At 47.7% G+C, this 27178-nt stretch overlaps 1 protein-coding gene across 3 annotated transcripts in view; it reads left to right on the top strand.

The window, feature by feature from the left end:
• The window catches only part of IGF2BP1 (insulin like growth factor 2 mRNA binding protein 1), a 50812-nt gene extending 32841 nt beyond the window's left edge, over positions 1 to 17971 (top strand). Inside the window, exons 6-15 of one of the 3 annotated variants that reach the window (XM_075993947.1) lie at positions 2075 to 2356; positions 3161 to 3295; positions 4432 to 4554; positions 5754 to 5889; positions 6606 to 6728; positions 7136 to 7252; positions 8094 to 8168; positions 9174 to 9305; positions 9550 to 9663; positions 11243 to 11335. In XM_075993947.1, the coding sequence (XP_075850062.1) occupies positions 2075 to 2356; positions 3161 to 3295; positions 4432 to 4554; positions 5754 to 5889; positions 6606 to 6728; positions 7136 to 7252; positions 8094 to 8168; positions 9174 to 9305; positions 9550 to 9663; positions 11243 to 11335 (1330 nt within the window). Of the gene's footprint in view, positions 1 to 2074; positions 2357 to 3160; positions 3296 to 4431; positions 4555 to 5753; positions 5890 to 6605; positions 6729 to 7132; positions 7253 to 8093; positions 8169 to 9173; positions 9306 to 9549; positions 9664 to 11242 lie in introns of all 3 variants that reach the window. The other 2 variants (XM_020281122.2, XM_020281127.2) reach the window with 2 other exon arrangements.
• The last annotated feature ends 9207 nt before the right edge of the window (positions 17972 to 27178 follow it).

Genomic DNA, 27178 nt, shown 5'->3' with positions numbered 1-27178 from the left:
CTTGAGCAATCCTCCCGCCTCAGCCTCCCAGAGTGCTAGGATTATAGGCATGAGCCACCGCACCCAGCTGAAGCTGTGCAATTAATCCAAGTATGCACCTAAACTATCAACACAGTTTTGCCATCTTAACAGTAGCTTGTTTATGCCAGCAGTGAAGAGGCCTGGAGATTGAGTGGCAATGAAATCGTGAAAGGTGTTTTCCACAGCTGTTGAGAATTGAATATTTTTCCTTGCAAGAATTGGTCCCAAAACTGGAAGAAGCAGTGGTGGTAGTCAGTTGATGCAAGGTCTGGTGAATACAGTGGATGCCAGAGAGTGTCCAAGTCCAGCCTCTGTAATTTCAGCAGCATTGTTTGTGTGACATTTGGTTGAATATTGTCTTGCTAGAGGATTGGCCAGTCTCTATTGACCAATCTCGGTGCTTGATCACAAGCATCCTCATTATTTCATCCAGTTGGTTGCAGCAGACATCTGATGTAATGGATTGACCATGTTTCATGAAGCTATTGTGGATAATCCCAGCACTGGGCCACCATACAGACACCATTAGCTTTTTTTGATGAATATTTGGTTTTGGACTGTGTTTGACACTTGGTCTTTATCCAACCATCGTGCCTAAGACTGATTGTCAAAAAAAGAATCCCGTTTTCCTCACATAACAATATGGTGTAGAAATGGTTCGCCTTTATGTTGTGACAGCAAAGAAAGTCAAGCTTTGAGATGATTTCTTTTCTGATGCTCTTTTAGTTCATGTGGTACCCATCTATCCAGATTCTTTTTTTTTTTTTTTTGGAGACAGAATCTTGCTCTGTTCCCGGGCTAGAGTGCTGTGGCATCAGCCTAGCTCACAGCAACCTCAAACTCCTGGACTCAAGCGATCCTCCTGCCTCAGTCTCCCAAGTAGCTGGGACTACAGGCATGCACCGCCAGGCCCGGCTAGTTTTTTCTATATATACTTTTAGTTGGCCAATTAATTTGTTTCTATTTTTAGTAGAGACGGGGTCTTGCTCTTGCTTATGCTGGTTTTGAACTCTTGACCTTGAGGGATCACCCGCCTCGGGCTGCCAGAGTGCTAGGATTACAGGCTTGAGCCACCGCGTCCGGCCTATCCAGATTCTTTACGTATTTCAAATGGTCCAATATTGTTGGAATAGTAATGTCCAACCTTGCTGCTAATTCATGGGTAGGTTGAGACGGATTCACATCCACTACAGCTTCCTGCTCATCATCATCCACCTTGGTCTCAGATCACCCAAGTGGCTCATTTTCAAGATTAAAGTCACCAGAATGGAACTTCTCAGACCATCGACATACTGTACATTCATTAGCTGCATCCTTCCCAAACACTTCATTGGTATTTTGAGCTGTCTGTGCGGCATTGGTTCCACAAAGGAACTCATACTCGAAAATAACAAGAATTTTTTACTTGTCTGTGGTTTCACAAACATTGCTGTAAAAAAACATTTGAAAGATAATCACAAGCCAAACTGTGTGTTTGAAAAAATGAGGATGTGCCTTTAGGATAAAAATAAAACAAGAAGTGTCGAAGTGAAATGTCAGCAATATTAACTGTCTTAGTACTTAAGGAAATTGGACATTTCATACTTAATAACCTAATGTAAGATTAGGATTTGTAGTAGTTAGCACTTTGGGTAGGACTCCACAATCCAGAAGGTGTATGTGTCAGCTTTGCCAAGCCCCTTCAGGTACCTGGTATGCTCTCCAACTGGCACGGGCGATCTTTGAGATGTATGGTTTGGTCTTCCTTTTTAGACTGGGAGCATCCTATACTCCCTATTGGATTGGGAGCCTATTTCTCTGATGATCTAAATGGAAAGCTTTTGTGAACAATAAATCCCAACCAAATGTCAGGAATCACTATATTTGCTTTTCCTTGATGTCTTTGATGCCATTTAAACTGGAAGGTCTTTGGAGGTGGGGGTGGTGGACAGGTGGTTTTCTCCCTTTCTTGAGTGTGTTCCATGTTATAAGTCTGTAGAGTGCTTTGCCAGAGGAGAGCATCTGATGTTATTGGCTTGGATAGGCATGACCGGTAGACTCATTCTATCCCCAGAGCCATCATGAAGCTGAATGGCCACCAGTTGGAGAACCATGCCCTAAAGGTCTCCTACATTCCCGATGAGCAGATCGCACAGGGTCCTGAGAACGGGCGCCGAGGAGGCTTTGGCTCCCGGGGTCAGCCCCGCCAGGGCTCACCTGTGGCAGCGGGGGCCCAAACCAAACAGCAGCAGGTGGACATCCCCCTTCGGCTCCTGGTGCCCACCCAGTATGTGGGTGCCATCATTGGCAAGGAAGGGGCCACCATCCGCAACATCACTAAACAGACCCAGTCCAAGTGAGTACTTGGGGAATGGAGGCTGGGTGCCGGGGACTGTGGCTGGTACCTGGGGAGGCTCTTGGAAGCATGCTGGGGGCATTGTCATTTTGCTCCTAGGAAATGTTGCATGGAACATTCAGGAGTCATAGCTTGCAATCTCAGCCTCCTAGATAAGGGTGGGTAGATGGGGAGGGAGCATGGGTCTGGGCTGTGACACTGGTCGCAGTGGTTGGGCCATGCACTCTTGTTAGCAAGAAGGGTCATTATGTCCTTATTCATGATAAGTCCCATTTATATTTAGTTTTAGCTTAGAACAGTGTATTTTCCCTTTATATTTGTTTCAAGGGATACATGTAGAATTTAAGGGGACATGTAGCTTTAGAGCTGTGGGCTGGTAATCCCCACCACTGCATCCCGTGGTCCCCAACCTGTTTGGAACCAGGGACCAGATTCATGAAAGACAATCACACAGACCAGGGATGGGGGGATGGGGTGTTGTGGGTTGGGGGAGGGTGCTGCAGAGCTCAGATGGTGATGCGCTGCCCGTTTCCTAACAGGCCATGGTCTAGTACTGGACCTCAGCCTGGGGGTTGGGGACTGCAGCCTGCCTCTGTGACAGACAGACAGTGCTGGACTGCAACAGAATCCAGAGCAGCAGACTGGTCATATTTCTCTGGCCCATTGTCCTTCCTGAATCTGCACTCAATCAGCCTTGTTCTCAGAAGAGCAGGTTTTATGTCTTTGATAGAGGAGAGATGGGGAGAGCCTGAAGAACTGGTGCCCCCAGGGACATCTAACCAGTGTTGTCCTTGTGGTCCTCAGGATAGACGTGCATAGGAAGGAGAACGCAGGTGCAGCTGAAAAAGCCATCAGCGTCCACTCAACCCCCGAGGGCTGCTCCTCTGCCTGTAAGATGATCTTGGAGATAATGCACAAAGAAGCAAAGGACACCAAAACGTAAGCTCCAGCTTTCCTTGCATCTTCGGGGACTGCCAGTCCCCCTCCCCTCAAACTTGTTAATACCAGTAATATAGAGATACAGGAGACATAGGCAGAAATTGTATAAAAGAATATAAACTGAGAATGCCCTCCTTCTCCTTACTCTTCTTGTATAACCTAGAAATTCTATGCACTAACAAGGGTGTGTGAGTTTGTGTGTGTGCACATTCGAGCATACCTCTGAGGGGATCATACCAAACATGCTATTCTATGCTTTTTTTATTCTCTGTATCAGCACTTGTCTCAGTACGTGTTAATATACCTCATTCTTATAGCTGCATAGAATTCCACAGTTATATGACTGTCCTTAGTTCATTTAACCAATCCCTGGATTTCTTGATAGGTATTTGGATTGCCTTAAAATTTTCCTTAGAGAAAATAGTGATGCTACAGGCTTATACAAACTAGGGGAAAAAGAAACAGTGATGCAAAGAATCTGCTTATACATGTTCCTTTGCACACTTGTCCTTTAAAAAAAATAGCTTTATCGATGTTTATTTTTATTTATTTATTTATTTTTTGAGACAGAGTTTCCCTTTGTTGCCCAGGCTAGAGTGAGTGTTGTGGCTTGTGGCATCAGCCTAGCTCACGGCAACCTCAAACTCTTGGGTTCAAGCAATCCTGCAGCCCCAGCCTCCCAAGTAGCTGGGACTACAGGCATGTGCCACCATGCCCGGCTAATTTTTTCTATATATATTAGTTGGCCAATTAATTTCTTTCTATTTATAGTAGAGACAGGGTCTGGCTCTTGCTCAGGCTGGTTTCGAACTCCTGACCTCGAGCAATCCGCCCGCCTCGGCCTCCCAGAGTGCTAGGATTACAGGCGTGAGCCACCGTGCCCGGCCGTTGATGTTTAATTGATGTACAATCAATCACACACATTTTAAAAGTGTACTGTGGGATGAGTTACATATCTATAAAAACCACCATCACAATAAAGAATATGTCCTTGTGCTCCTTGGCCATCCCCCTCCGTCCCCAATTCCCTTATCACTAAGCAGCCACCATCTGCTGATTTTTGTCACTCTGGGGTCCATGGTGGCTGTGCCTCCACATCTCCTGCTGTTGAAAGCGCTCTTCTCTGTCTTCCCCAGGGCTGACGAGGTCCCTCTGAAGATCCTGGCCCACAATAACTTTGTAGGGCGTCTCATTGGCAAGGAAGGGCGTAACCTGAAGAAGGTGGAGCAGGACACAGAGACAAAAATCACCATCTCTTCGTAAGGCTTCCTTTCATGTCTGTCCATGTGGGTGGGGGACGCACGGTGGCCCGGGGTTGGCAGCGTGTTATGCCCCCTTAAGTTAGGTGCTGTTTCCTGTCTGTTGAAGAAAAATAGTTAAAGGGGGCGGGTATATACATACATAATGAGTGAGATGTGCACCATCTGGGGGATAGTCATGCTGGAAACTCAGACTTGTGGGGGGAGGGGAAGAAAGGGCATTTATTAAAACCTTAAAATCCATACCCCCATAATATGCCGAAATAAAAATAGTTAAAGAAGTGGTAAAAAAGCATTTTTCTTTTTCTTTTCTTTATTTTGAGCCAGAGTCTTGCTCTGTTGCCTGGCCTAGGTTGCAGTGGTATCATCATAGTTCCGTTGCAACCTCAAACTCCTGGGCTCGAGCAATTCTCCTGCCTCAGCCTCCTGAATAGCTGGGACTATATATAGGTGTCTACCACTATACCCAGCTAATTTTTATATTTTTTTGTAGAAGCGGGGTCTCACCCTTGTTTAGGATAGTCTCAAACTCCTGGGCTCACCAATCCTCCCACCTTGGCTTCTCAAGAGTGCTAGGATTATAGGCTGAGCCACTGCACTTGGCCAAGAGCATTTCTCTCCCTAAGGGTTGGAGCTCACCCGTTCCCATTGCCGTGTGGGTTGTGGGGGTGTTGTAGGGGACTGCCTCTACAGGCTTTTCCTGCTACGTCACAGCCTCTTTCCTCTGCATTGCGAGGGCAGCCTGTAGCTAGAAGCTAGGCCTTTAGGGTTTCAGGCCTGTCTGCTACGATGAGAAGTGGCCCAACCTCAGTCCCTTTCTGCCTGTGTTGTGGGCTGCCTCTGCACACACCGTGCCTCATTTCATCAAAGACTAGCCTGTGGGCAAAGCAATGGTTCTCTTCCAGAAAGGTGCAAGACGCAGAATTGCATAGAGCCAATGGGGAGACTTGGTGGCACAGTCCTCCTTCCTGCTTGACCAGCAGCATATCCCATCTGACTGGATTTGTTGCCAAGGGAGGGGGTCTCAGTTGGGTATTTTCACCACTCTGCACCTCACTCCCTGCCCTGGTTACAAACTGGGGACACAGAAGGCTGGAGATAGAGAGTTATGCAAAAGTTGGGGACCTGTGACCCAGTTGGGCTCTGGCCTGGTCCTGGCCTTCCAGCGAAAGGCTGACACCCCTCTGCTCTTCCTCCAGGTTGCAGGACCTCACCCTCTACAACCCTGAGAGGACCATCACTGTGAAGGGGGCCATCGAGAACTGCTGCAGGGCTGAGCAGGAAATCATGAAGAAAGTTCGGGAGGCCTACGAGAATGATGTGGCCGCCATGAGCGTGAGTGCTGCATGGCTTGCCCTTTCCCGAGTCTGAGCAACAGCAGCTTGTGGGCGCAGGGTGGCAGACGATCCTCCTGCCTCAGCCTCCTGAGTAGCTGGGACTGTAAGCCTGCTGTCGCCACGTGCCCGGCTAATTTTTCCATTTTTTTTTGTAGAGACGAGGGTCTCACTATGTTGTCTAGGCTGGTCTTGAACTCCTGGTCTCAAGGGTCCTTCTACCTTAGCCTCCCAAAGTGCTTAGACTATAGGTGTGAGCTGCTGGGCCCGGCTCATCTGATTTTTTTTAAAGAGAAGTGAGGATGGGGTGCACGACCAAAAAGGTTCAGAACCACTGAGTGCTAGAAGTGAAATAGCGCTCTGTCTCTGCCCCTCCTTCTCATGCAGGGGCATCAGTCACGTGATAGGGTCATGCGTCTTTAGTCTGTCTCAGTCAGAGTGGACTGAGCAGTCAGAGGAAGGACTGCTGAGGGTGTACAGCGCGTGGGCTTCTCCGGTTGTGGGAGCTAGTTCTGTAGGAACATCCCATCGCTCACCGCTCCTCACCTGTGTGCATGTGGGCGTGTATGCAAGCATAAGGTCAGGCAGGTTTTTGTGCAAAAGCATGTCATCGTCAGGTTTTTGGCCCACTCTTCTAGGGCCACAGCCACAGCTACCTCCAAGGGACCACAAGGTCCTATCATGCTGAGCCCCCGTCTCCTCACTTTTCTTCCTCAGCTGCAGTCTCACTTGATCCCTGGCCTCAACCTGGCTGCTGTAGGGCTTTTCCCAGCCTCATCCAGTGCAGTCCCACCACCTCCCAGCAGCGTTACTGGAGCGGCTCCCTATAGCTCCTTTATGGTAGGTGGAAGGTCTCCATAAAGGGGAATGCTGGGCCTGCAGTGGCCTCCCTCGAGGGGTCCAAATCCCCATGGGAGTCTGATGCTTGGGAAGTTTACAGGGAAAGGGGGGTGCAGTTCTTGGGGACATCCCTCCTCTGCATTCCTCCCAGCCACTGTCCCAAGTGTCAGTTGTGCAGAGGAGGGCGTGGGGTACTGCAGAGTGCTGGCAGCTGTGTTCCCCCGCACTCTGCTGGGCATGGGAAGAGGTAAAGGTGGGGAGCTCACAGCATCCCTTGGCAGCCTGGGTGGCAGGTGGTTGCCTGTACCCCTTCCTTCACAAGGATGCAAGCCAGGGGAGTGGAGGGGTTTCTGGGCCCTGCCCCTCAGTCCCATTGGTAATAATAGCATGCTCTGTCCTGGCAGCAGGCTCCCGAGCAGGAGATGGTGCAGGTGTTCATTCCTGCCCAGGCGGTGGGCGCCATCATCGGCAAGAAGGGGCAGCACATCAAACAGCTGTCGCGGTTCGCCAGCGCCTCCATCAAGGTGACCTGCTCTGTGGGTTTGGGATGGGAGGGGGCTCCGCTTCCACCCTCTGTGTCTGCGCCCAGATTCCCATGGTCTTGAGAATTTGCATCTTTCCCTGAGCAATGTCAGTCCTCTCTGCTTTTGACCTTGCTTGGCCTCCATGGGATGCCTTCAGTGCCTCTGGGTTTTCAGGCAGGAGGCAGAGTGGTAGCACAGAAGGAAAGCTTTGGACATGCCTCACACTGACCTGGGTTCAAATCCCAACCCACCATGTCACACCCCAGTAAGCCGTGTGACCTGAGCCACACTGTCCTCGTCAGTACAATGCTGTGAAACCATGCAGCCAAAGCCCCTGCCTCACACAGTTTAACACTGGTTTAAGTGTTAGTCGTCTCTCAGCTTCCCTGGCCAGGGTCAGGGGAGAGAGAAGGGAGAATTTGTTACAGTGAAACGAAGGTGTTTTTAAATTCCACAAACCTAAATACAGTTGTTTCAGTGGTCTTAAAAGCTTGGGGCAAAAGCTGTGCTTGTTTCCCAACTGGAGGTGCAGTTACTGCCCTCCCCATCTCATCTGTGTCTGACTCTTGACTCCATGGATGGCTCCCAAGAGATTGGGGAAAGAGGGGTGGAGGAGGCCCTGTGTATAGACACTGTCTCTGGAGCAAGTCCTTCTAACTGCCCTCTGCCCTCCTAATAGCTGGTGTGTGGGGGCAGTGACTTGGGCTTCAGGGTCTTGGTTCTTCCCTCCCCCAGTCTTCAGAATGGGCAGTGGGAATAAGGGGTGGTGGTAGGGAACTGGAGGAAGTGGAGATGCCAGGGGTCTCTTTGGTCCCTCTTTGACCAGTTGCTTGCTTTGTAGATTGCACCACCTGAAACCCCCGACTCCAAAGTTCGTATGGTTATCATCACTGGACCACCAGAAGCCCAATTCAAGGTTTTGATCTTTCTTGTTTTTCCAAGCTGTATACCAGGGAATTGAGGTTGGGTACTTTCCCTGAGTGCGGGAAAAGGGCTGGGGCAATTTCCCATTAACTGTCAAATCCTCGGCACATCTTTAAGCCTTCCTTGCAGGATACAGGGCAGCACAGCTACTTGCAAGTTGGCATCAAACTCAGTTCTTTGGACTTCCACTTCCCTTTATCACTTCTTGATGGTCAACACGAATTGTGGGAAAGAAGGAAGTCCGAGGGCTGTTTCTTTGCACTCTGCCTTAGTTACTATGGAAGGCATTTGATGTCAAATTCCTTTTCTTTTTTTTTTTCCTATATGTATTTATTTGGCCAATTAATTTCTTTCTATTTTTAGTAGAGACGGGGTCTGACTCTTGCTCAGGCTGGTTTCGAACTCCTGACCTTGAGTGATCCTCCCACCTTGGCCTCCCAGAGTGCTAAAATTACAGGCGTGAGCCACCATGCCTGGCCCCTTTCTCTCCTTTATGTCCCTGCTACATCCTTAGCTTCTTGAACTTCTGGTCAGATAGCCAGAGCCAACACTTAACCTGACTTTGTGAGGATAGAGGACTGGGACAGCTCTCTAGGCCACTGTGCAGTGTCAGGCAGGCCTGCTTTCTGTGTACCTTGAAATGCTAGTGGATGCCATATCCAGATAAACGCAGCCATTCCAGACCCCGTAGGTCTGATTTGTAGCTTGTGAATTATATTCCTCTGCTAAATATTTTTTTCCTCTGGGAAGTATTTAGTCAGTTACTCATAGCTCATATAATCTCCCCTGCAAGGCCTCTAGTATTACAAATAGACAGGCTGCCCAGCCAAGCTGAGCCTTTTCTATCGCATGCCTTAGATGGTAGACCCACCTAGGATGAGGTGGGCCTATGGGCCGAAGAAAGATGGGCCGGATCCTGGAGGCTGCACTGGCTGTTTACTGCTCTTTCCTTTTGTCACAGATACATGGCTCATTGACAATTAACTTCTCTTTCCAGGCTCAGGGAAGAATCTATGGCAAACTCAAGGAAGAGAACTTCTTTGGTCCCAAGGAGGAAGTAAAGCTGGAGACCCATATACGGGTACCAGCCTCAGCAGCTGGCCGGGTCATTGGCAAAGGTGGCAAAACGGTGAGCCATTGAGGCCAGTTGAAAGCCCTGGACCTTGGTCTCCAAACCCAGTGGCTCTGCTCTGGCCTGCTGCTCCCAGCCCTGCTCAACCTTAGGACTCCTGATTTGCCCATTGACTTAATTCTTCTAAGTCATCTCCTGACTCTCCCAGTTTCTACCCACTAGTCACCTGCCCCCTGCTCCTCCCTCCACCCCCACCCATGCTTGTTGATGGCACCCTGAGCTTCTCTCTGGCCATCCCCAGGTGAATGAGTTGCAGAATTTAACAGCTGCTGAGGTGGTTGTGCCAAGAGACCAGACCCCTGATGAGAACGACCAGGTCATCGTGAAAATCATCGGACATTTCTATGCCAGCCAGGTACATATGGTGTTCCCTGTTGTGGGAGGACTGCAGGAGCCCAAGGGGCAGAGAAGCGAGACTCCAGAGGTTGATCTGCAGGACTGTGACAAGTCCTGTGTCTTTGACCATATCTGCCTGCCTCTGGGCTGGGTCATTCTCTTCTTTTAGGTGCAGGAGTAGGATGAGTAGATGACTTACACCCTCTTAAGACTCTCTAGGGAATGTTCTCTAACAATTTTCATGTATGGTATACATTATATATAGCTCCTCATATATGTTATACATTATTTATTAATGGTCTTTCCTTTTGTCTAACCTTAGTTCTTCCCTAACCTGTGTTTACGTTGGATATGAAAGGAAATTGGTATTATCTATCACCCAGTCTTGATCTTGGAATAATAACACTAATGACACTGTGGATTACATTTTTCAGATGCAGTCCCTTTGCTGTTCCCAGAATGACTGTTCACTCTCTGGTTTCTGTTCTTCCTCCTTTCCTCTTTCTAGAACTTATCACTGCCCAGCAATGGAGACTGACTCTAGAGCCTGGAAGGAAAGGCCAATATCAGGTTCAAATTTTGCTGAACCCTAATGAGGCCAGGGAAAGGGTGATTGACAGCTAATAGGGTTTTCTTAAGATCTAAACTCCCCAGTACTAAAACTGGAAAGAAACTTTGGAGACTGTTGAATGCACTTCCTACAGTTCAGAGAGGATCACCAAGTCCTCTTGGTGGCCACTCGAGGCTGCTCAGGCAATCCAGGGCAGAACCTGGCTCCCATGCCATGTGGCGCAGCATCACAAATGGGGGTTTTAGAGGCAGAGGGCTTTGAGCTCAAACCCCACAGTCTATCTGCTGAATGACCTTAGATAAGTAACTTTCTCTGATAACTCTTTGAGGAGTATTAATAAGAGCTACAATAATAGTATCTAACACATATGAGTGTGTTGGAATGCCCAGCACTGTTGTATGTACACAGTTTAAAGCACCCAATTTATAGAGCAAAGACATTGAGGTGAATTTCTATGAACTGAATCCCATTTTGCAGTTGATTTCCCTTGTAAAACTTTAGTCATAGGGCAAAAACTTTTAAGAAGGAAAGAGTTAAAGACCCCGATCCTTTGGTATTTCATCCATTTTCTCAGTGGAGCTTACATCATAGCTGGGCATTGTATTTGTTCCCCTCCCTGGGGTAGTTACATGAATAGTGGATTTGTGATGACCTCTCCTTATTTATGACTCTGTACAACATTTAATATGCTAATGTCTAGAAACTCTAGGTGTTCCATTTGGGGCTTAGTAACATGTGTTGACTTTGTCACATTTTAGATTTCGATGGGTGGGCTTATGCTACTGTCTCTCTGACCCTGCCGCCCCCCATGCTCCCCCATCCTTGCTGTATTGTCCAGTGGATACTCCAGCTCTGTCGGAGGCAAAGAAACTTAAGGTCGCTCTTACCCTCACTTTTCCTCTTTCTTCTGTGTCCTGTGTACCTGCTCTGTTGTTGCCGGCACCCAGATCCCAATGGCCTCTCTCCCTGCCAAAGGCTGTCTCCTTGGAGGTCCTCACACCCTCCCTCTTGCCTGTTCTTGCTGCAGATGGCTCAGCGAAAGATCCGAGACATCCTGGCCCAGGTTAAGCAGCAGCACCAGAAGGGACAGAGTAACCAGGCCCAGGCACGGAGGAAGTGACCGGCCCCATCCCATCCCATCGTGTCCAGGACAATGGGCAGCAATGGAGAGCGCACTCTCCCCGGCAGGCCTGAGAATGAGTGGGAATCCGGGACACCGGGGCTGGGCTGTAGATCAGGTTTGCCCACTTGCTTGAGAAAGATGTTCAGTGAGGAACCCTGATCTCTGCGCCCCAGATGCCCAACCAATTGGCCCAACACTGCCCACCCCTCGGGGTGTCACCATTGAAATTCTAGCTCAGGGTGCTTTTAAACGTGGATTATTTAAGGAAGTTCTCCAGGCCCCACCAAGAGGGTAGGTCAGACTCCAGTGGGAAGAGAAATAAAATTTCCTTAAGGTTTTTAAAACATACAGAGGGGTGGTTTGATCAGCATCAAAGGATAGTTTCTTTCTTGACTCTAAAATCTTTCCAGCCTTCTTTCCCCTGCTTGGTTAATTGATTAAAATACCTCCATTCTCATGCGCTGACATCACCTCTTCCTATGTTGTTTTATCTTTACTGCTACCAGAAAAAATGCATTGCTTTGCTTACTGTATCGACTCAAGGGAGAAGACCCATCCGAATCTGTTGTTTAATTCCAATCCCTCTCCAACCAGTCAGTAGGTGCAGTAAGTAATAAGGAAGGGGAAGAAATGGGGAGAAAGATGTTTAAAATATATGTCATAATCCACGTTTAAAAGGAGTGCCCTGGTAGCTGATCTATTTCAGGTCACCATCTTGAAAAATTGGCACAAGTGAAATTCCCCACTCTTCTGGGGCTTCTCCACCACAGTCACGTCTCTGCCCATGCAGGTCCCATGTCATGTCCAGGTGCACGTAGGTGGTGTTGATTGCTCACAGGGTAGGGGCTGACCACTGTCCCTGATTCCCATCATTCTCAGGCGGATTTTATATTTTTTTAAAGTCTATTTTAATGATTGGATATGAGCACTGGGAAGGGGAAACCGACTCCCCTTGATAAAGTCTCAGTTCCATGGAGGACTTGAGTGGCCCCAAAGGCTGCCATGGTGCCCTCATGCCAGCCCATTTGCTCCCATGAGGGCTGGTTCCCAGAGGCAGGGCTTGTTGGGCACTCAGCCATGGCACTGTTTCCTTGGTGGTGGTGGGACTTGGAAGCCAACCCTGAGCTCCCCATAAAGCTAAAGTCCATCATCTGGCAAATTTAGTAAATTGTAGAATACTTGCTTCTGTTTTTGTATTCTAGAGGAATATTTAATCGATGGCTTCTGCCTCCATGATTCATTTATTGGCATGATGAAAAATGTGTCTAAACAAAATTCAGAATACCAGCAGCATTATACACAAAGGAGTAAATAAGCTTAATTTATTAATTTACCAGGCTCATAAGATCCGTTGGAAGTTTAGCCCTTATGGAGGACAGCAGCCATCAGTTAAATGAGGTTAGGCCTCCCCTCCTAATATACTGATTGACAATGCATATTAGCCAGGTAATGCACTTTAGCTTCCCTGGACAATAATAGCAAGGGTGCTGGGAAGGGAGGAAGGCCTCTCTCTACACGTGGAAAACCCCATGCGTGGAGTTCCCCTCCCTCCCAACATTGCAACAACAATAACAACAAGACAACCACGACATGTGGGCGGAGTCAGGCAATGCTGTGTGCGAAGTAAACTACCTCAAGGTATGAAGTTACCTCAGCATTTATTTTCCTTTTTGTTCCCCCAACCCCATTTTTGAAAAAAAAATTTTTTTGATTTTTTTCTTTTTGCAGCTTGCTGATATTTTATATAAAAAGAAAAGCAAAGCAAAAGAGAAGCTGATAGTCTTGAATATTTTATTTTTTTAATGAAAAGAAAAAAATGAGAAAGTTATGTTTCATAATTTCTTACATGAGCCAGCTAACCCTTTAGGAACTCTCTATGGAGAACAGGACCGGTGGGAAAGGCAGTGGGGGCTGGCCTCTTGGGAAGAGGCTGGAGCTGAGAGGGAGGCCCAGGTCTGGGAGAGCCCAGAGGGGTAGAGCCCAGAGCCTTGCCTGGCTCTGATCTCTGGCTTCTAGAGCCCCATGCTGCTGGCCCCTGCTGGAACATCCTACCCAGTAGGATTAAAAGGCCTAGCAGAGCTGTGGGCCCTCAGTGGTCAAAAACTATGTCCAACAACCAATTGGCCCTTGGACGCCCCTCTTTCCTCCTTTGGTTAAACAGCATGCCAGCCGGTTTTTCCCACCAGTGGTGCTGTTGAGATATTTTAAAAAATATTGCCTCCGTTTTATCGAGGAGAGAAATAACTAGAAAAAATATACCCTTTTAAAAAATCTATTTTTCTCCGTCTAAAAATATGGGAGCCAAGATTCTGTTCATGGAAGAAAGACAAGGCCACCCTCTCACCCTCAGGGAGGTCCACCTGGTTTGTCATTGCAATGCTTTTCATTTTTTTGTTATTACAATGTTTCATTTCAGTTCCATCTCAACTTCTTCTTAGTCTATATCCATAAGCCAAGGGGCAAGCAGACACTCAGATAACTGCACCCCTTCTGTCTCCCTGTCTTCTTTAGATTGATTTTTAAAAGTGGACCCAAACTTAGGGAATTCTTGATTTAGGGTGGTGGTGGGTGGCAAGGAGGGGCAGGGGATATGGGGATGAGACTGGGACAGGTTCCTGCCTTGTTACCACTTTCTCCCTATGATGTTCCGTTGCAGCCCCCAGAACTAACTGGCCCAAAGAGAGGAGAAGCAGGAAAGCATTTAGGGATCCTATGAGGCCAGTAGAATTAAGCCTCCCCACCTGTCCCAACCACAATAAGGGTCTCCCAATGTTCCATCTCTGGCTCTATATGCTTTATCCCAAGATGAAGCACATGACATTCAGACATCGGCCATTTAGTGATTTAAAGCGAATTTCCAGCAGCAAGCATGCTTTGATATCTGGTTCAAACTATCATCATCAGAAAGAAAAAAAATCCCACAGTACCTGAAATGTGATTGTTGCAGTGTTCAGTTTCCTTGGGGACCTGCTTCCTTCACACCTTAAGCCCGAGTCCTTTTCCTTTGGCTGTTTGGGCAAGCAGAAAAGACCAGGAAGTGTGGGGCCCGGGGCTAGAAAACTTCACTTGCTTGCATTAGGCAAGGCTCCACTCATGGCTGATTTTTGCCCAGCAGGAAAATCGTGGAAGTTGTACTACCAGGAAGCAAAAGGAATACGGTTTGGTGATTAAAGGTTAGCGGGCAGGCATCCTTTGCTCGAAGGCTAGGTCTTGGGCAGCGCCTCGCCCTCCTATTCAGCACCTCCATTTCCCCATCCAGGGTGAGATAACGAGAGCTATTGTGAAAAGCACTTGGGAGATTTGGATGATTTGAGAAAAACGACTTGGAAAAAAAAAACAACAAAAAGCCCATTTCTGTGCTCTAAGATATATATGTGTGTATGTGTGCTACATATATATTTTTAAGAAAGGACCATCTCTTTAAGATATATTTTTGAATTCTTGGAAATACAAAGAAAACCAAAATGGTTTGATTCACTGACTTACTTTGAAGCTGCATCTGCCAGTTACACCAGATGGCTTTAATCCCCTCTAGGGTCTGGTTGCCTTTTGCAGTTTGGGTCATGGACACTCGGCTCCTGGGAGGGGTCTGGGCAGGAGAGAGCCATTTGTAAGGACAGGGAGTTGCATCACCTTTTTCTCTCTTTCCTCCCCTCCTCCCAGTCCGTACCAATCTTTTTTCCCTTTTCCTTGAGCTCTCCACTTCTGGGGGCAGTTGGGAGCTATTCTCTTCCTTATGCCTCGCTATTGGCAGAAAAGACCCCATGTAAAACCCAGAGGACACTGGAGGGGGACACTCCAGTTGGTTCTCTGTGTCTGTTTTCCTCTGTGCCAAAGAGAGGCTGTTTCTGAATCAGAGCGACAGCCGGCTTCTGACACACCTGGGCTGTCGGAGGGGAAGGGCTCCTGGAAGTGACATGAGCTAAGGATGGGGCCCTCCCCTCCCGAGGCTTGTAGGGGACTTGGCTAGGGAAGCCCAGAAAAGGGTCCGGGTCCGTTGGCTCCTGGTTGCACTTTGGGGAAGGGGGGAAAGTTTGGGGCTCCAAATGGCTCCCCCTTGCGGGACTACTCGGTCCCCTGCCCCCACTGCAGAGATGGCGCGCGGTTCCCTTCAGGCCTGGCAGACGGGCAGTGAGGAGGGGCCTCAGTTAGCTCTCAAGGGTGCCTTCCCCTCCTCCCACCCCAGACATACCCTCTGCCAAACTGGGAACCAGCAGTGCTGCATAACTACCTCACAGAGCCCCAGAGGGCCGCTCCAGCCTTCCTGCTCCTCCAGAGAAGCTGATGCCTCTAGGCAGCCCCTTCCTCCTGCCTGTCCTGGAGGAGGGGGGGGTCTCCTTTCTTTCCCCTGAAGTGTTTATGGGGAGATCCCGGTGGCTTTGCCATTCAAACCACAGGCCACCAGTAGAAGGAAAACAGCACAGCCTGACACAGTAATTGCAGGAAGATTGAAGAAAAACCCTCATCAATGGCAGGGGACATAAAAGCCATTTCCCTTACACAAATACTCAATGATTTAGATGCAGAACATTTCTCTTGTATTCAGACTTAGAGTAACACCAGCTGACACCTTCAGTTTCTTTCCTTTGGATAGGGAAGGCTTCTCTGCAGGGTGCAGGACAAGGGAGGAGGCCTCATGTCTGAAGGGGGACGTGGAGGTGAGAGCCGCATCCCTGACCCTCAGGCCCGTGCATGGCTTTGGGGCACAGTCTGATGGTGCCAATACTGGCACCTTAGTGTGGTGGAATCCGGACTGACAAGACAAAAGAAAAAAGAATTTTTGTTTTCTTAAAGGAAATAGCAGGAAGCTCCTCGGGAGCATGTGTTTAACCACAGGTAATGGAAGCTACGAGTATAAATGGATTAACTACCTCAATCCTTACAATAAGATTGGAGCCGAGGGCAGGGACTCATGCATAAGGGTGTGAATCCCAGCCAGGAGGAGTGAGTTGAGGCTTGTGCCACAAAAGGTTTGTCTTTGGGGAACAGGCAGGCCTGCCAGGATCCCCCCTCATATCGGTTGGGTTGGGAGGGCTGGCCATTAGGTCCCCCTTTCTGCCTTCCCTGCCCAGGTTTCACCCCCCTTTGCCTCCACCTTTCCTCTCACTCACCTACTATAGCTTTGTCGATCAGGTGGTGAGGAAAGGAATTGCTGCCCCCCCTTCTGCCAGAGGGGGTTGGCTGGAGCGAGACCTGGGGCTTGGCCTGGAACCCGCCACTCAGCCCCAAAGTCACGAAGCCTGGGGAAGCCAGACCTGAGACCTCTTTGACAGGGTTTCTTTGAGATCCTCCACCTCCACTGTTTCCCTTCTCAGTCTTCAAGGGGACGGTGGCTCTAGAAGGACAAGAGGTGGCATAGGATCCTTTGCCCTGGGAGAGTCTGAGGGCCCAGTCCTTCGGACTCGCTTAGGCCGTCTTTGTGTCTTTGTAGTCGGGGAGTTCCACTGGGCCACCCCAGCCCCTCCCCACCCTCTAATGGACCTCCTCATAGAAGCCCCATTTCACTTTTGTTTTATCTACCTCTTAGCAAAACAATAGAGATAAATTAGGTAGTGACAACTCCACTTGCTTAGGTTAGGGGGGGAAAAAAGATTTCTTTTTCCAAAGGAAAAAAAAATATTACCTTACAAATACTTTCCAAAAAATTTTAAAAAAAAAGACCAAAAAAAATTTTTTAAAAGAGGGAGACATTTTCCAGTGACCACTGGATTGTTTTAATTTCTCATACTTTTCCAAACTCTTCTGTTTTCTTTTTTTTTTTCCCCCATAAATAAGTTTCACTCTTTGGCAATTTTTTTCACTTGTTTAAGATAACCTGCTAGCCCTTCTAACAGGTACAGCTTTCACAGCCACCCCTGGCTCGTCTCACCCCCCGCCCCATTCCTGCCAGTGAGTCCTACCTGCTCTTGTCTTCCCCTCACCCTCCTGGCCAGGTGACTCCAGTCACCCCCCTCCCCCTCCCCCAAGAAAGGCTCTGTGTGTGTTAGGGGTGCTTAAGTCTTGACTCACCCTTTCCTCCTGTGGGGGCTGGGGAGCCGCTTGTAACATTTCTGTGCAAATCCTTATGTAAGCCACTGCTATGTAAAGGCGCGTTCAAAATGAATTTTAGCAGATGATGAGTTATCGTAATGAATAAACTTCCTTTACTACCATTTGGATTCTTTCCTTTCTCCAGAATCTTGATCCTGATCTCTGAAACCAGAGTGAGTCAAAAGAGCCTCCTCCCCTGAGGCAAAGTGGATTGGGGAGCAGTCCTGGGACATCACTTATTCAGGAGAGGGAAACATTATGTTTTTGGATGCAAATCGGGAAGGGCTGGAGGGCTCCTGCTTGTGACTGTTTTTAAGAATGACTGCTACCTTCTTCTGTAATTGCAGCAACTTTGAAAATTGTATTTTACTGGAAATCTGCCAGCCATCACCACCCTGATTTTGGTTGTACCCTTCCTCCCATCCTTGAATCTGTTCTTGACTTTGTTGGGGGAGGTGGGGCAGCTGGCTCAGACTTTGGAGTTTGTTTTTTTTGATGGATGAACAAACACTCCAGTTCTCTTTCCCGTGAAGGTTGTTTCAGCCACAAACCACTTCATTTCGCTGTTTCAATTTCAAAATAAAAGGAAACTTATATTGAAAGCCTAGTGTGTCTGTCTCAAGTGGTTTGAGGTGTGGGACCCAAGACACTCAGACCTTCAGAGGTCAGCTGCCATGTGAGAGCTCTGGTTCCCTGGGGTCTGAGGTTGCAGTGAGGTATGATGACACCACTGCACTCTAGCCCAGGGAGACACAGCAAGACTCTTTCTCCAAAAAGAAAAAAAAGAGGTAGCTAATACTTAAGCTGTTTGTGCTGTTCTGGGGCCATGGGACAATCTTGGTGAGCAAGAGCAGCACCATTCCTTGCTCTGATTAACCACAACCATGATGATGACAGAGTCTAGTCAACAGGGAAGGAGATGGTCTCAAGTTTTACCTTCTGGGACTTGGCCTGAAGAATGCTAGGGGGTGGAGACAGATGATCAAAGTCTCGATGTGTGCATGCCATGTGTGGCTGTGGCTCTGGCCCTCCACTCCTGTCCTACTATCTCAGTAATCCTGGGGAACTGACCTGGCTTGCCCAGAGGTCTTCCACCCCTTTCAGGGGCTTAGGATGCTGACCCTCCACTGTCTGTGCCTAAATCTATTAGAGAAGATCTGCCCTGGTCCAGAGTCATATTGCCGACAGTGAGACCTTCCCACATTCCTTGTCCTGTGTAGTGAGTGCGGCTTTCCTCCAGGCCCCAGTTCTTTGCGTGTTTTTAAGAGATGGGGTCTTGCTATATTGCCCAGGCTGGAGTGCAGTGGCTATTCACGGGCACAACTACAGACTAGAACTCTTGGGCTCAAGCATTCCTCCCACCTCAGCCTCTCGTGTAGCTGTGACTCCAAGGTGCGTGCCAGCTTCTAAGGGCCAAGTTCCAGTTATGACAGAATCCACCCATTGGCCACATTTCCATTGCTTTGAATCTGGTATATATTGCCATCTGGAAAATGTGGTTTTCATTCTCTCCTAACCATTCCAATTAGCTATATAATTCTTTGGTTTATTCCCCATTGTTCCTCTTAAAAATTTACTTGTTTTTCCATCCCAGCCAATACTTTGCCATTCCACACAGTCCTGCTCCTAACAGACCTGTTTCATGTTTATCTGCAGCCTGGACTGGTCCCTGAGGCTCAGCACTATCAGTCCATCCCATGATTTCCAGCCCTTTAGCTATGGGAGTGGGACCTAAGGCTGTAGAGGTGGTGAGTCTGTTTGAACCTGCTCTGAAATGGTGGAGTCAGTTCTGGAAGTTGTGGGATCTTCTATCCAGGGCTCCCTGTTCAGGATCTGTGGGCAGGACTTCATTCTTAATAATCCACAGTTGACCCTCAAACAACATGGGTTTGAACTGCATGGGTCCACCCATATGTGGACTTTCTTCCTCCTTGGCCACCCCGGAGGCGGCAAGACCAATCCCTTCTCTTCCTCCACCTCCTCAGCCCACTTGGTGTGAAGATGACAAGGATGAAGACCTTTATGATGATCCACTTCTACTTAATGAATAATAAATATGTTTTGTCTTTACGATTGTCTTAATATATTATAAGAATATAGTATATAATACACGTAACATACAAAATATGTGTTAATTGGCTATTTGTTACTCAGAAGGTTTTGGGTCAACCATAGGCTGGCTATTTTTGGGGGAGTCAAAATTTATATATGAATTTTTGACTGTGCAGAGGGTTAGTACTTTTAATCCCTGCCACACAGCTGGGGAAGCCACCCAGGGGCCAGAAGAAGCCCACTTGTTGCTGAATACAGTAACCATTATCACTCTGTTCCAGCAGTAGCTTAACAGGTTTCTGGCCACACCTGCCTCCTACCTTCTTGCAAAAGGCAGAAGATCTGTGTCCTCTCTCCCTTCATCTCTTTCTCTAGTGTGGCGTGAACACCTAACATGTCAGGCAATTGGTACTGTCCCAGAGGCGTGGTTCCTTGCCCATGAGGAGCTCAGAATCTACTCAGGAAGGACAGCTAATGAAACATCTTGGAATATCACAGAGTGCCAAAGTAGAGCGATGAAAATCACTCTACTGATGATTAATCACCTGGGGCAGAGGGGCTTGGAGGACAGGAAGTGGGCAAAGAGCTTTCTAGGTAGAAGGGAGTGAGTGATTCATCTTTATGTTGGCAGAATTTAGCACAGGGCCCAGCAGATGGGTGCTCAACAAATGTTGAATGAGAGGTAGTTAGGGGATAGTGAGAAGTCCACTGTGGCTGGAGAGAGGCTGCTGCAGAGGCAGGATGGCTTAAGACCTTGAGGGCCTAGCGTTCTGCACTATGGGGTGTCATTTGGGGGGCTACCGAAGTAGCCGAGGTATTGGTGACTATAGCCATGGAAGCAGATGATAGGCCAGGAACATACTGAAGAGACCAGAGAAATGGCCATGCCTCTGAGGTTTAGAGCTTGGGAAATGGATGGACTGCAAACGTGAACACAGGTTTGTGGGAGAAGCTATTGAGTTCAATTTTGAATACATAGATGAAAAGGTCCATAAACCATGGGAACTGTGAGTTCCCAAGTGCATTCATTCATTTAACATACATATATTGCGTACTTACTATATATTAAACATCATCCTGGCCAGGCGTGGTGGCTCATGCCTGTAATCTTAGCACTCTGGGAGGCCGAGGCGGGTGGATCACTCAAGGTCAGGAGTTTGAAACCAGCCTGAGCAAGAGTGAGACCCTGTCTCTACTAAAAATAGAAATTAATTGGCCAACTAAAAATACATAGAAAAAATTAGCCGGGCATGGTGGCGAATGCCTGTAGTCCCAGCTACTCAGGAGGCTGAGGCAGAAGGATTGCTTGAGCCTAGGAGTTTGACGTTGCTGTGAGCTAAACTGATGCTACGGCACTCTAGCCGGGGCAACAGAGTGAGACTCTGTCTCAAAATAAATAAATAAATAAATAAACATCATCCTAAGTGCTGAGTATACACAGTTTAGTCCACCAAATAATGATAATGATAGTTAACATATACTAAGTGCCAGGAAAAGTGTTCATGCATTACCTCATTGAGTGTACAGAACTAATCTACTGGATGTACCTTTTCCATGTTACAGACCATCTCAATGCCACCTCTCTGCCCCATAGCATATAGTTTATTTCCTTTCTTATAGCATATATTGCATTGTATTTTATCTTTGAAATGCAAATCAATAATAATAATAATAATTGAGAACTCATAGAATAACAATATTCTATATCACCTGCTGATCAACATTGGGAAGTCCAGCAGCTAGAGGTAGTATTAGTGCCTTCAGGTGTTAATAGTGAGTTTGAGGCTGAGTTAATGGCCACTTAACACCAAAAGTGAGTGCAAAGCTGTACTAACCGTGCAAGTCACTCCCTCTACTTCCAGCTACCACATAATCCCCGTGGTACATGTGTTAAAACTTGGTCTGGGCCGGCTGGGCGTGGTGGCTCACACCTATAATCCTAGCACTCTGGGAGGCCGAAGCAGGCGGATTGCTCAAGGTCAGGAGTTCGAAACCAGCTTGAGCAAGAGCGAGACCCCGTCTCTACTATAAATAGAAAGAAATTAATTGGCCAACTAATATATATAGAAAAAATTAGCCGGGCATGGTGGTGCTGCATGCCTGTAGTCCCAGCTACTCGGGAGGCTGAGGCAGGAGGATCGCTTGAGCCTGGGAGTTTGAGGTTGCTGTGAGCCACGGCACTCTAGCCGGGGCAATAAAGTGAAACTCTGTCTCAAAAAAAAAAAAAAAAAAAAACTTGGTCTGTGTTTCTGTAAAAAAGGTTGCTAATAGGCAAAACACTTGCAGTGAAGAGAGAAGAAAAAAGGATAAAATAACTTTCCAAGTGAGGCTCCAGCCCACTCAATATATGAACTATTGTAAAATTGTGTAATTGGTCCTGAAATGTGCTATAGGTTTGAACTGTGAATGTGCATAAAGTGCTGGAAAGTTCCTCTGATGTCCAAAATTTTCACTCTATAATGATGCCTTGTGGATTGGCAAGTTAAAGCTCTTATTCTGAGTGGCTGTGACTGACTGCCAGTGGCAGCAACCATGACCCATAAGCCCCAACAAAACTCTGGGCCTGTTTGCCAAGTAAGGTATCTTGAAACCACGTAGGTGGGTGTACAACACTGAATTTCTCTGGCAGTCAAGGAAAATTACTTCCGTCTTTCATAAAGTAAGAAACTCTGTGTTCCTGATACACAATCTGTAACTCCCAGCAAAAGTTAGCTACAGAAGGCCTGTTTGTCTTGCCGTAAAAGAGGGTATATTAGTTTCCTAAGGCTGTTGCAACAAAGTCTGTGGCTTAAAACAACAGTTCTGGAGGCCAGGGGTCCAAAACTAAGGTATCGGCAGAGTTCCTTCTGGAGGTCCTCAGGGCTAATTCATCCTATGTCTCTCTCAGCTTCTGCCAGAAGCCAACAACCCATGGTGTCCATTGGCTTATAGACACGCCACTCCACTCTGCCTCCATCCCCACATGGCCTTCTTCCCTGTGTCTCTGTCTTTCTGTCTCTTATAAAGACTCTTGTTGGATTTAGGGCCCACTGTAATCCAGGATGATCTCGTCCTAAAATTCTTACCTTGATGATATCCGCAAGAACACTTATGCCAAATAAGACACATTCTAAGGTTCCAGGTGGGCATATCTTTTGTGGGGAGGGGGTACCATCCAACCCACTGCAGAGGTCATACTACAAGGAGCTTTGGCCTACCTGCTTCTGACAGGTTTGTTGGCAACACTGGATTTTTAACTCCCTCCCAGAGGTTGGCAGGATCACGTTGACCATTTTTGAAAAAAAACAGGTAGCTCAGTAGGCCAACCAACCAGGTATGAATCAGGATGATTGAATGGTAACGACCTTGTGTTTGGTGACAAGGGATCCAAGTGACACTTGCCTCTGGTCCTGAGACACTTAATGGCTTGCATTGGTGGTTAGAGATAAAAGGGAAAGGACTCCATCAAGCTAAGAAAAGCTAAGAAGACCCGGCACGGTGGCTCACGCCTGTAATTCTAGCACTCTGGAAGGCCGAGGCGGGTGAATTTCTCAAGGTCAGGAGTTCAAAACCAGCCTGAGCAAGAGCGAGACCCCGTCTCTACTAAAAATAGAAAGAAATTAGCTGGACAACTAAAAATATATAGAAAAAATTAGCTGGGCATGGTGGCACATGCCTGTGGTCCCAGCTACTTGGGAGGCTGAGGCAGGAGGATTGCTTGAGCCCAGGAGTTTGAGGTTGCTGTGAGCTAGGCTGACACCACGGCACTCTAGCCTGGGCAACAGAGTGATACTCTGTCCCCAAAAATAAATAGAGTGAGACTCTTTCTCAAAAAAATAAAAAATAAAAATAAATAAATAAAAAAGAAAAGCACACTGACACTGTGGTTGTTGTTTACACTCTTATACCACTGGAAAAGTAAAACTGCTTACCTCCCACCCTAGCCATGACCACAGATGAGATACTCCCTGGTCAGCAGGGCCAGTCGGTTATGCAGAGGGGTACTGAGGTCCACTCTTGCAATGAGTGAGAGGAAAGCAGGAATATTAGAGAGAGGTAAAAGCCCAGTGATACTAGAAAGGTTGGCTTCTGGGTGACAGATTAGGAAGACACACCAGTTGTGCTATTTGAGGAATGGAAATCACATGGTTGCCTAATGACTGACCCAGTGCTCCAAGCCAGCCTGGCCATGTCTACCTCTTTGCTGACATGCTGAGCATGGAGGAAGAACATGTGAAGGCCACTCAGGGCTGTTACAGTTTTTGTTGTTTTTTAAGTACCCATGGGCAGCAGACCCTATAGCTTTTAGGGTCTTTGTATTTAAAAAAAAATTTTTTTTTGAGTCTCACTCTGTTGCCCGGGCTAGAGTGCCATGGTGTCAGCCTAGCTCACAGCAACCTCAGACTCCTAGGCTCAAGCAATCCTTCTGCCTTAGTCTCCCAAGTAGCTGGGACTACAGGCATGTGCCACCATGCCCGGCTAATATTTTGCTATATACTTTTAGTTGTCCAGCTCATTTCTTTCTACTTTTAGTAGAGATGGGGTCTCCCTCTTGCTCAGGCTGGTTTAGAACTCCTGACCTTGAGTGATCCACCCACCTCGGCTTCCCAGAGTGCTAGGATTACAGGCATGAGCCACCGTGACCAGCTGCTTTTAGGGTCTTTGTAACTCCAGCCTGGATTTATAATGGAAAACAGAAGTGTCTAGAGGATGAGATAGTCACTCAGGGTCAGTTTGACTGGTTTGTCACAGACAATTAAATTCAGAAAATTCACTGGGCAACACACTTTTTGGAATAGAAGCCTGGATACAGGCCAAGAAAAATGCCATTCAGGCTAAATGGGAGAGAAAGAAACAAACTGAAAGTCCAGACTACAGGACAATGTGGACCTGGCAATTACACCAGGGGGACCTCAAAGAGGAGATTGATGGTTTGCCCATGAGGGACATTCTCTCTCACTATCAGGCCACAGCATTTAAGGCTCTGGGCTGTAGCAGGAGAAGTTACCATGGCCAACTTTGGCATTTGCTGTGAATGTGCAGGATGAAGACCAAGACGGCCTAGACACCTTTGCTGAGTCCATGCTGTTTGCACTTGTGTTGACCTGATGCCTTCAAGTGCCTTTAAGTCACCTCTCTACTCAGACATCATCCCCTGCAAGAACAAACAGGAGCCGGGTGTGGTGGCTCACACCTGTAATCTTAGCCCTCTGGGAGGCTGAGACGGGCGGATCACTCAAGGTCAGGAGTTCCAGACCAGCCTGAGCAAGAGTGAGACCCCATCTCTACTAAAAATTAGAAAGAAATTAGCTGGCCAACTAAAAATATATATAGAAAAAATTAGCGGGGCATGGTGACACATGCCTGTACTGTACTGAGTAGCCCAGCTACTCAGGAGGGCTAAGGCAGGAAGATCGGTTGAGCCCAAGAGTTCGAGGTTGCTGTGAGCTAGGCTGACGAGACTCTGTCTCAAAAAAAAAAAAAAAGAACAAACAGGACTAGGGCAGAAGCCAAGTTCCCTTCTTCCTGCAGGAAAGCCAGAAGCTTCATGCTGGGCAAGGTGTGTTGGGAACTTGACAGCAACCAAGGTTGCTAAACCTTTTCAGTCCTTTTAGACATGAGTCTAAGTCACTGCGGTGCCAGGAAGCACTTGGCTGGGAAACTAACTGGATTTGGAAACAACTCTCAGACTGAACAATGGGCGGAAATAACTATGAGTGAGCTCTTCAGGCCTAGATGATAGGGAAAAGCCCCTGCCCGGGGCCGTGAGGCAAAATCCACTGCTGTTTGGATACCTGTGAAGCTTAAGGCTGATCCTACTAATCCCACCGTTAACTGGATAATTTTGCATGCTCATAGTTGATTGGTTGTGTGTAACCCCAAAAAGTGTATAAAACTGGAGAGAAATAAGGAAGCTGTGCTCAGAATTTGGTGGCATGCCCCTCTGAGCCCGCTGACCCTCTGTGTGCCGCTTGTGTGCTGCTTGGTTCTTTCTCGGGTCAGTCACTGTTAACACTTGCTGAACACTTGCCAGAACAAAGGCACACTGGAGTAGGTGGGCTCTGGTATGTAAGGGAAGTTCCCAGTGGAGTAATGCCACAATTAGAGTGATGGTGGTGGGACCAGCACGCGATAGGGAGCCCACCAGCCGTCCCCAGCCTAGTCCTGTTGTTACTGTGAGCCAGGAGGATCCTGGGAGGTGGGGGAGGGGGAAAGAAGGTCACTGCACTGACCAAGCAACTAATGGAGGCAGAGGTGCTTATGAAATATCACCTTATGATTAGCCCTGTGTGGCCAAGGAAAGAAGCAAACAGGATGTGGCATCTCACTGTGGAGCACTGCAAGCTCAATGTGGCATGTTCCCATGTTTACAGTTCCAGATACCATCAAAGTCCCGGAGTCCATCGGGCAGACTGAAGGGGCCTCGTATGCAGGGCGAACATTGCTAATGCCCCAGACAGACTCTCTCCTTTCCTTTTTTTTTTTTTTCCTATTTCTTTTTAAATTTATTATTCATTTTTCTTTCTTTTTTCTGAAAAGATACAGAGAAGAAAAGACTCTACTTTCACCAAAACTTTAGTCAGCCTCTGAGTCCCCAGCTTGATTAAGCCTGACCTTGGGTTTCCCTCTCTGTTCCTGTTGAATCCAGTGTGAGCAAGAATCTTGCTAAGTCAGTTTAGGGAAAACTCCCCACCATTGGTACCTGACCACCCTGGCGTGCCTTCAGAGATGAAACCCGTCAAGCCAGTTTAGCGGGAAATCCCTTCTCCCTGATGTTTCCTTTTAGGAATTTTCCTGACTCCCACCCTTCCCCTTCATCATAAATCTCTACTTGTCCTCCTTAGAGTTGAGTCCAGTCCCTCTCCACACTTGCAAGGCCCCGTTGCAGCAGTCCCTATACCTGTCGCTCTGACTGCCTCCTTGAATAAAGTCAGCCTTGCCATCTTAAACAAGTGTCACGAATAATTTCTTTAGCACCAACTTTGACATTTTGCTACCTACAGATGATCAGAGCCAATTTGCCCTCAAGTGACTGAGATTGCGATGTTTTTAGACTCTCTCACCACATAGTATCAGTGGATGGGCTAAAACCTGGAAAAGGTTGAAATCTCATCAGAGTTTGATTGGAAGGGCTGAGGGCAAGCTTTCTGAGTGCCTCAGATGGTTCAATACATGAGCACTCAGGGCTAGAAGATTAACCCAACATACACCAGGGATCAGCCGACCAAGTAAAGTTCTTTTTTTTTATTGGAGACAGAGTCTCACTCCGTTGCCTGGGCTCCAGTGGCGTCAGCCTAGCTCACAGCAACCTCAAACTCCTGGGCTCAAGCGATCCTTCTGCCTCAGCCTCCTGAGTAGCTGGGACTACAGGTATGTGCCACCATGCCCGGCTAATTTTTTTACATATATTTAGTTGTCCAGCTAATTTCTTTCTATTTTTAGTAGAGACAGGGGGTCTCACTCTTGCTCAGGTTGGTCTCGAACTCCTGAGCTCAAGTGATCCTCCCACCTGGGCCTCTCAGAGTGCTAGGTTTACAGGAATGAGCCACCATGCCCAGCCCCAAGTAAAGTTCTTGAGAACTGTCAGGGGCTCAATTGTGTCCCTTCCCCAAATTCATATAAGGAAGCTCTAATTCTCGGTACCTCAGAATGTGTTTGGAAATAGAGCCTCTAGAGAGCTGATTAAATTACAAGGATGCTGTTAGAGTGGGCTGTAATCTGACCTGACATTTTAGGAAGGGGCCATTTGGCTGCACAGATGCTGGGGAGGTATGCACA

The sequence above is a fragment of the Microcebus murinus genome, chromosome 18 (assembly GCF_040939455.1).
Source record: "Microcebus murinus isolate Inina chromosome 18, M.murinus_Inina_mat1.0, whole genome shotgun sequence".
NCBI classification, from domain to species: domain Eukaryota; kingdom Metazoa; phylum Chordata; class Mammalia; order Primates; family Cheirogaleidae; genus Microcebus; species Microcebus murinus.
This window is presented reverse-complemented; position numbering and strand designations above follow the sequence as displayed.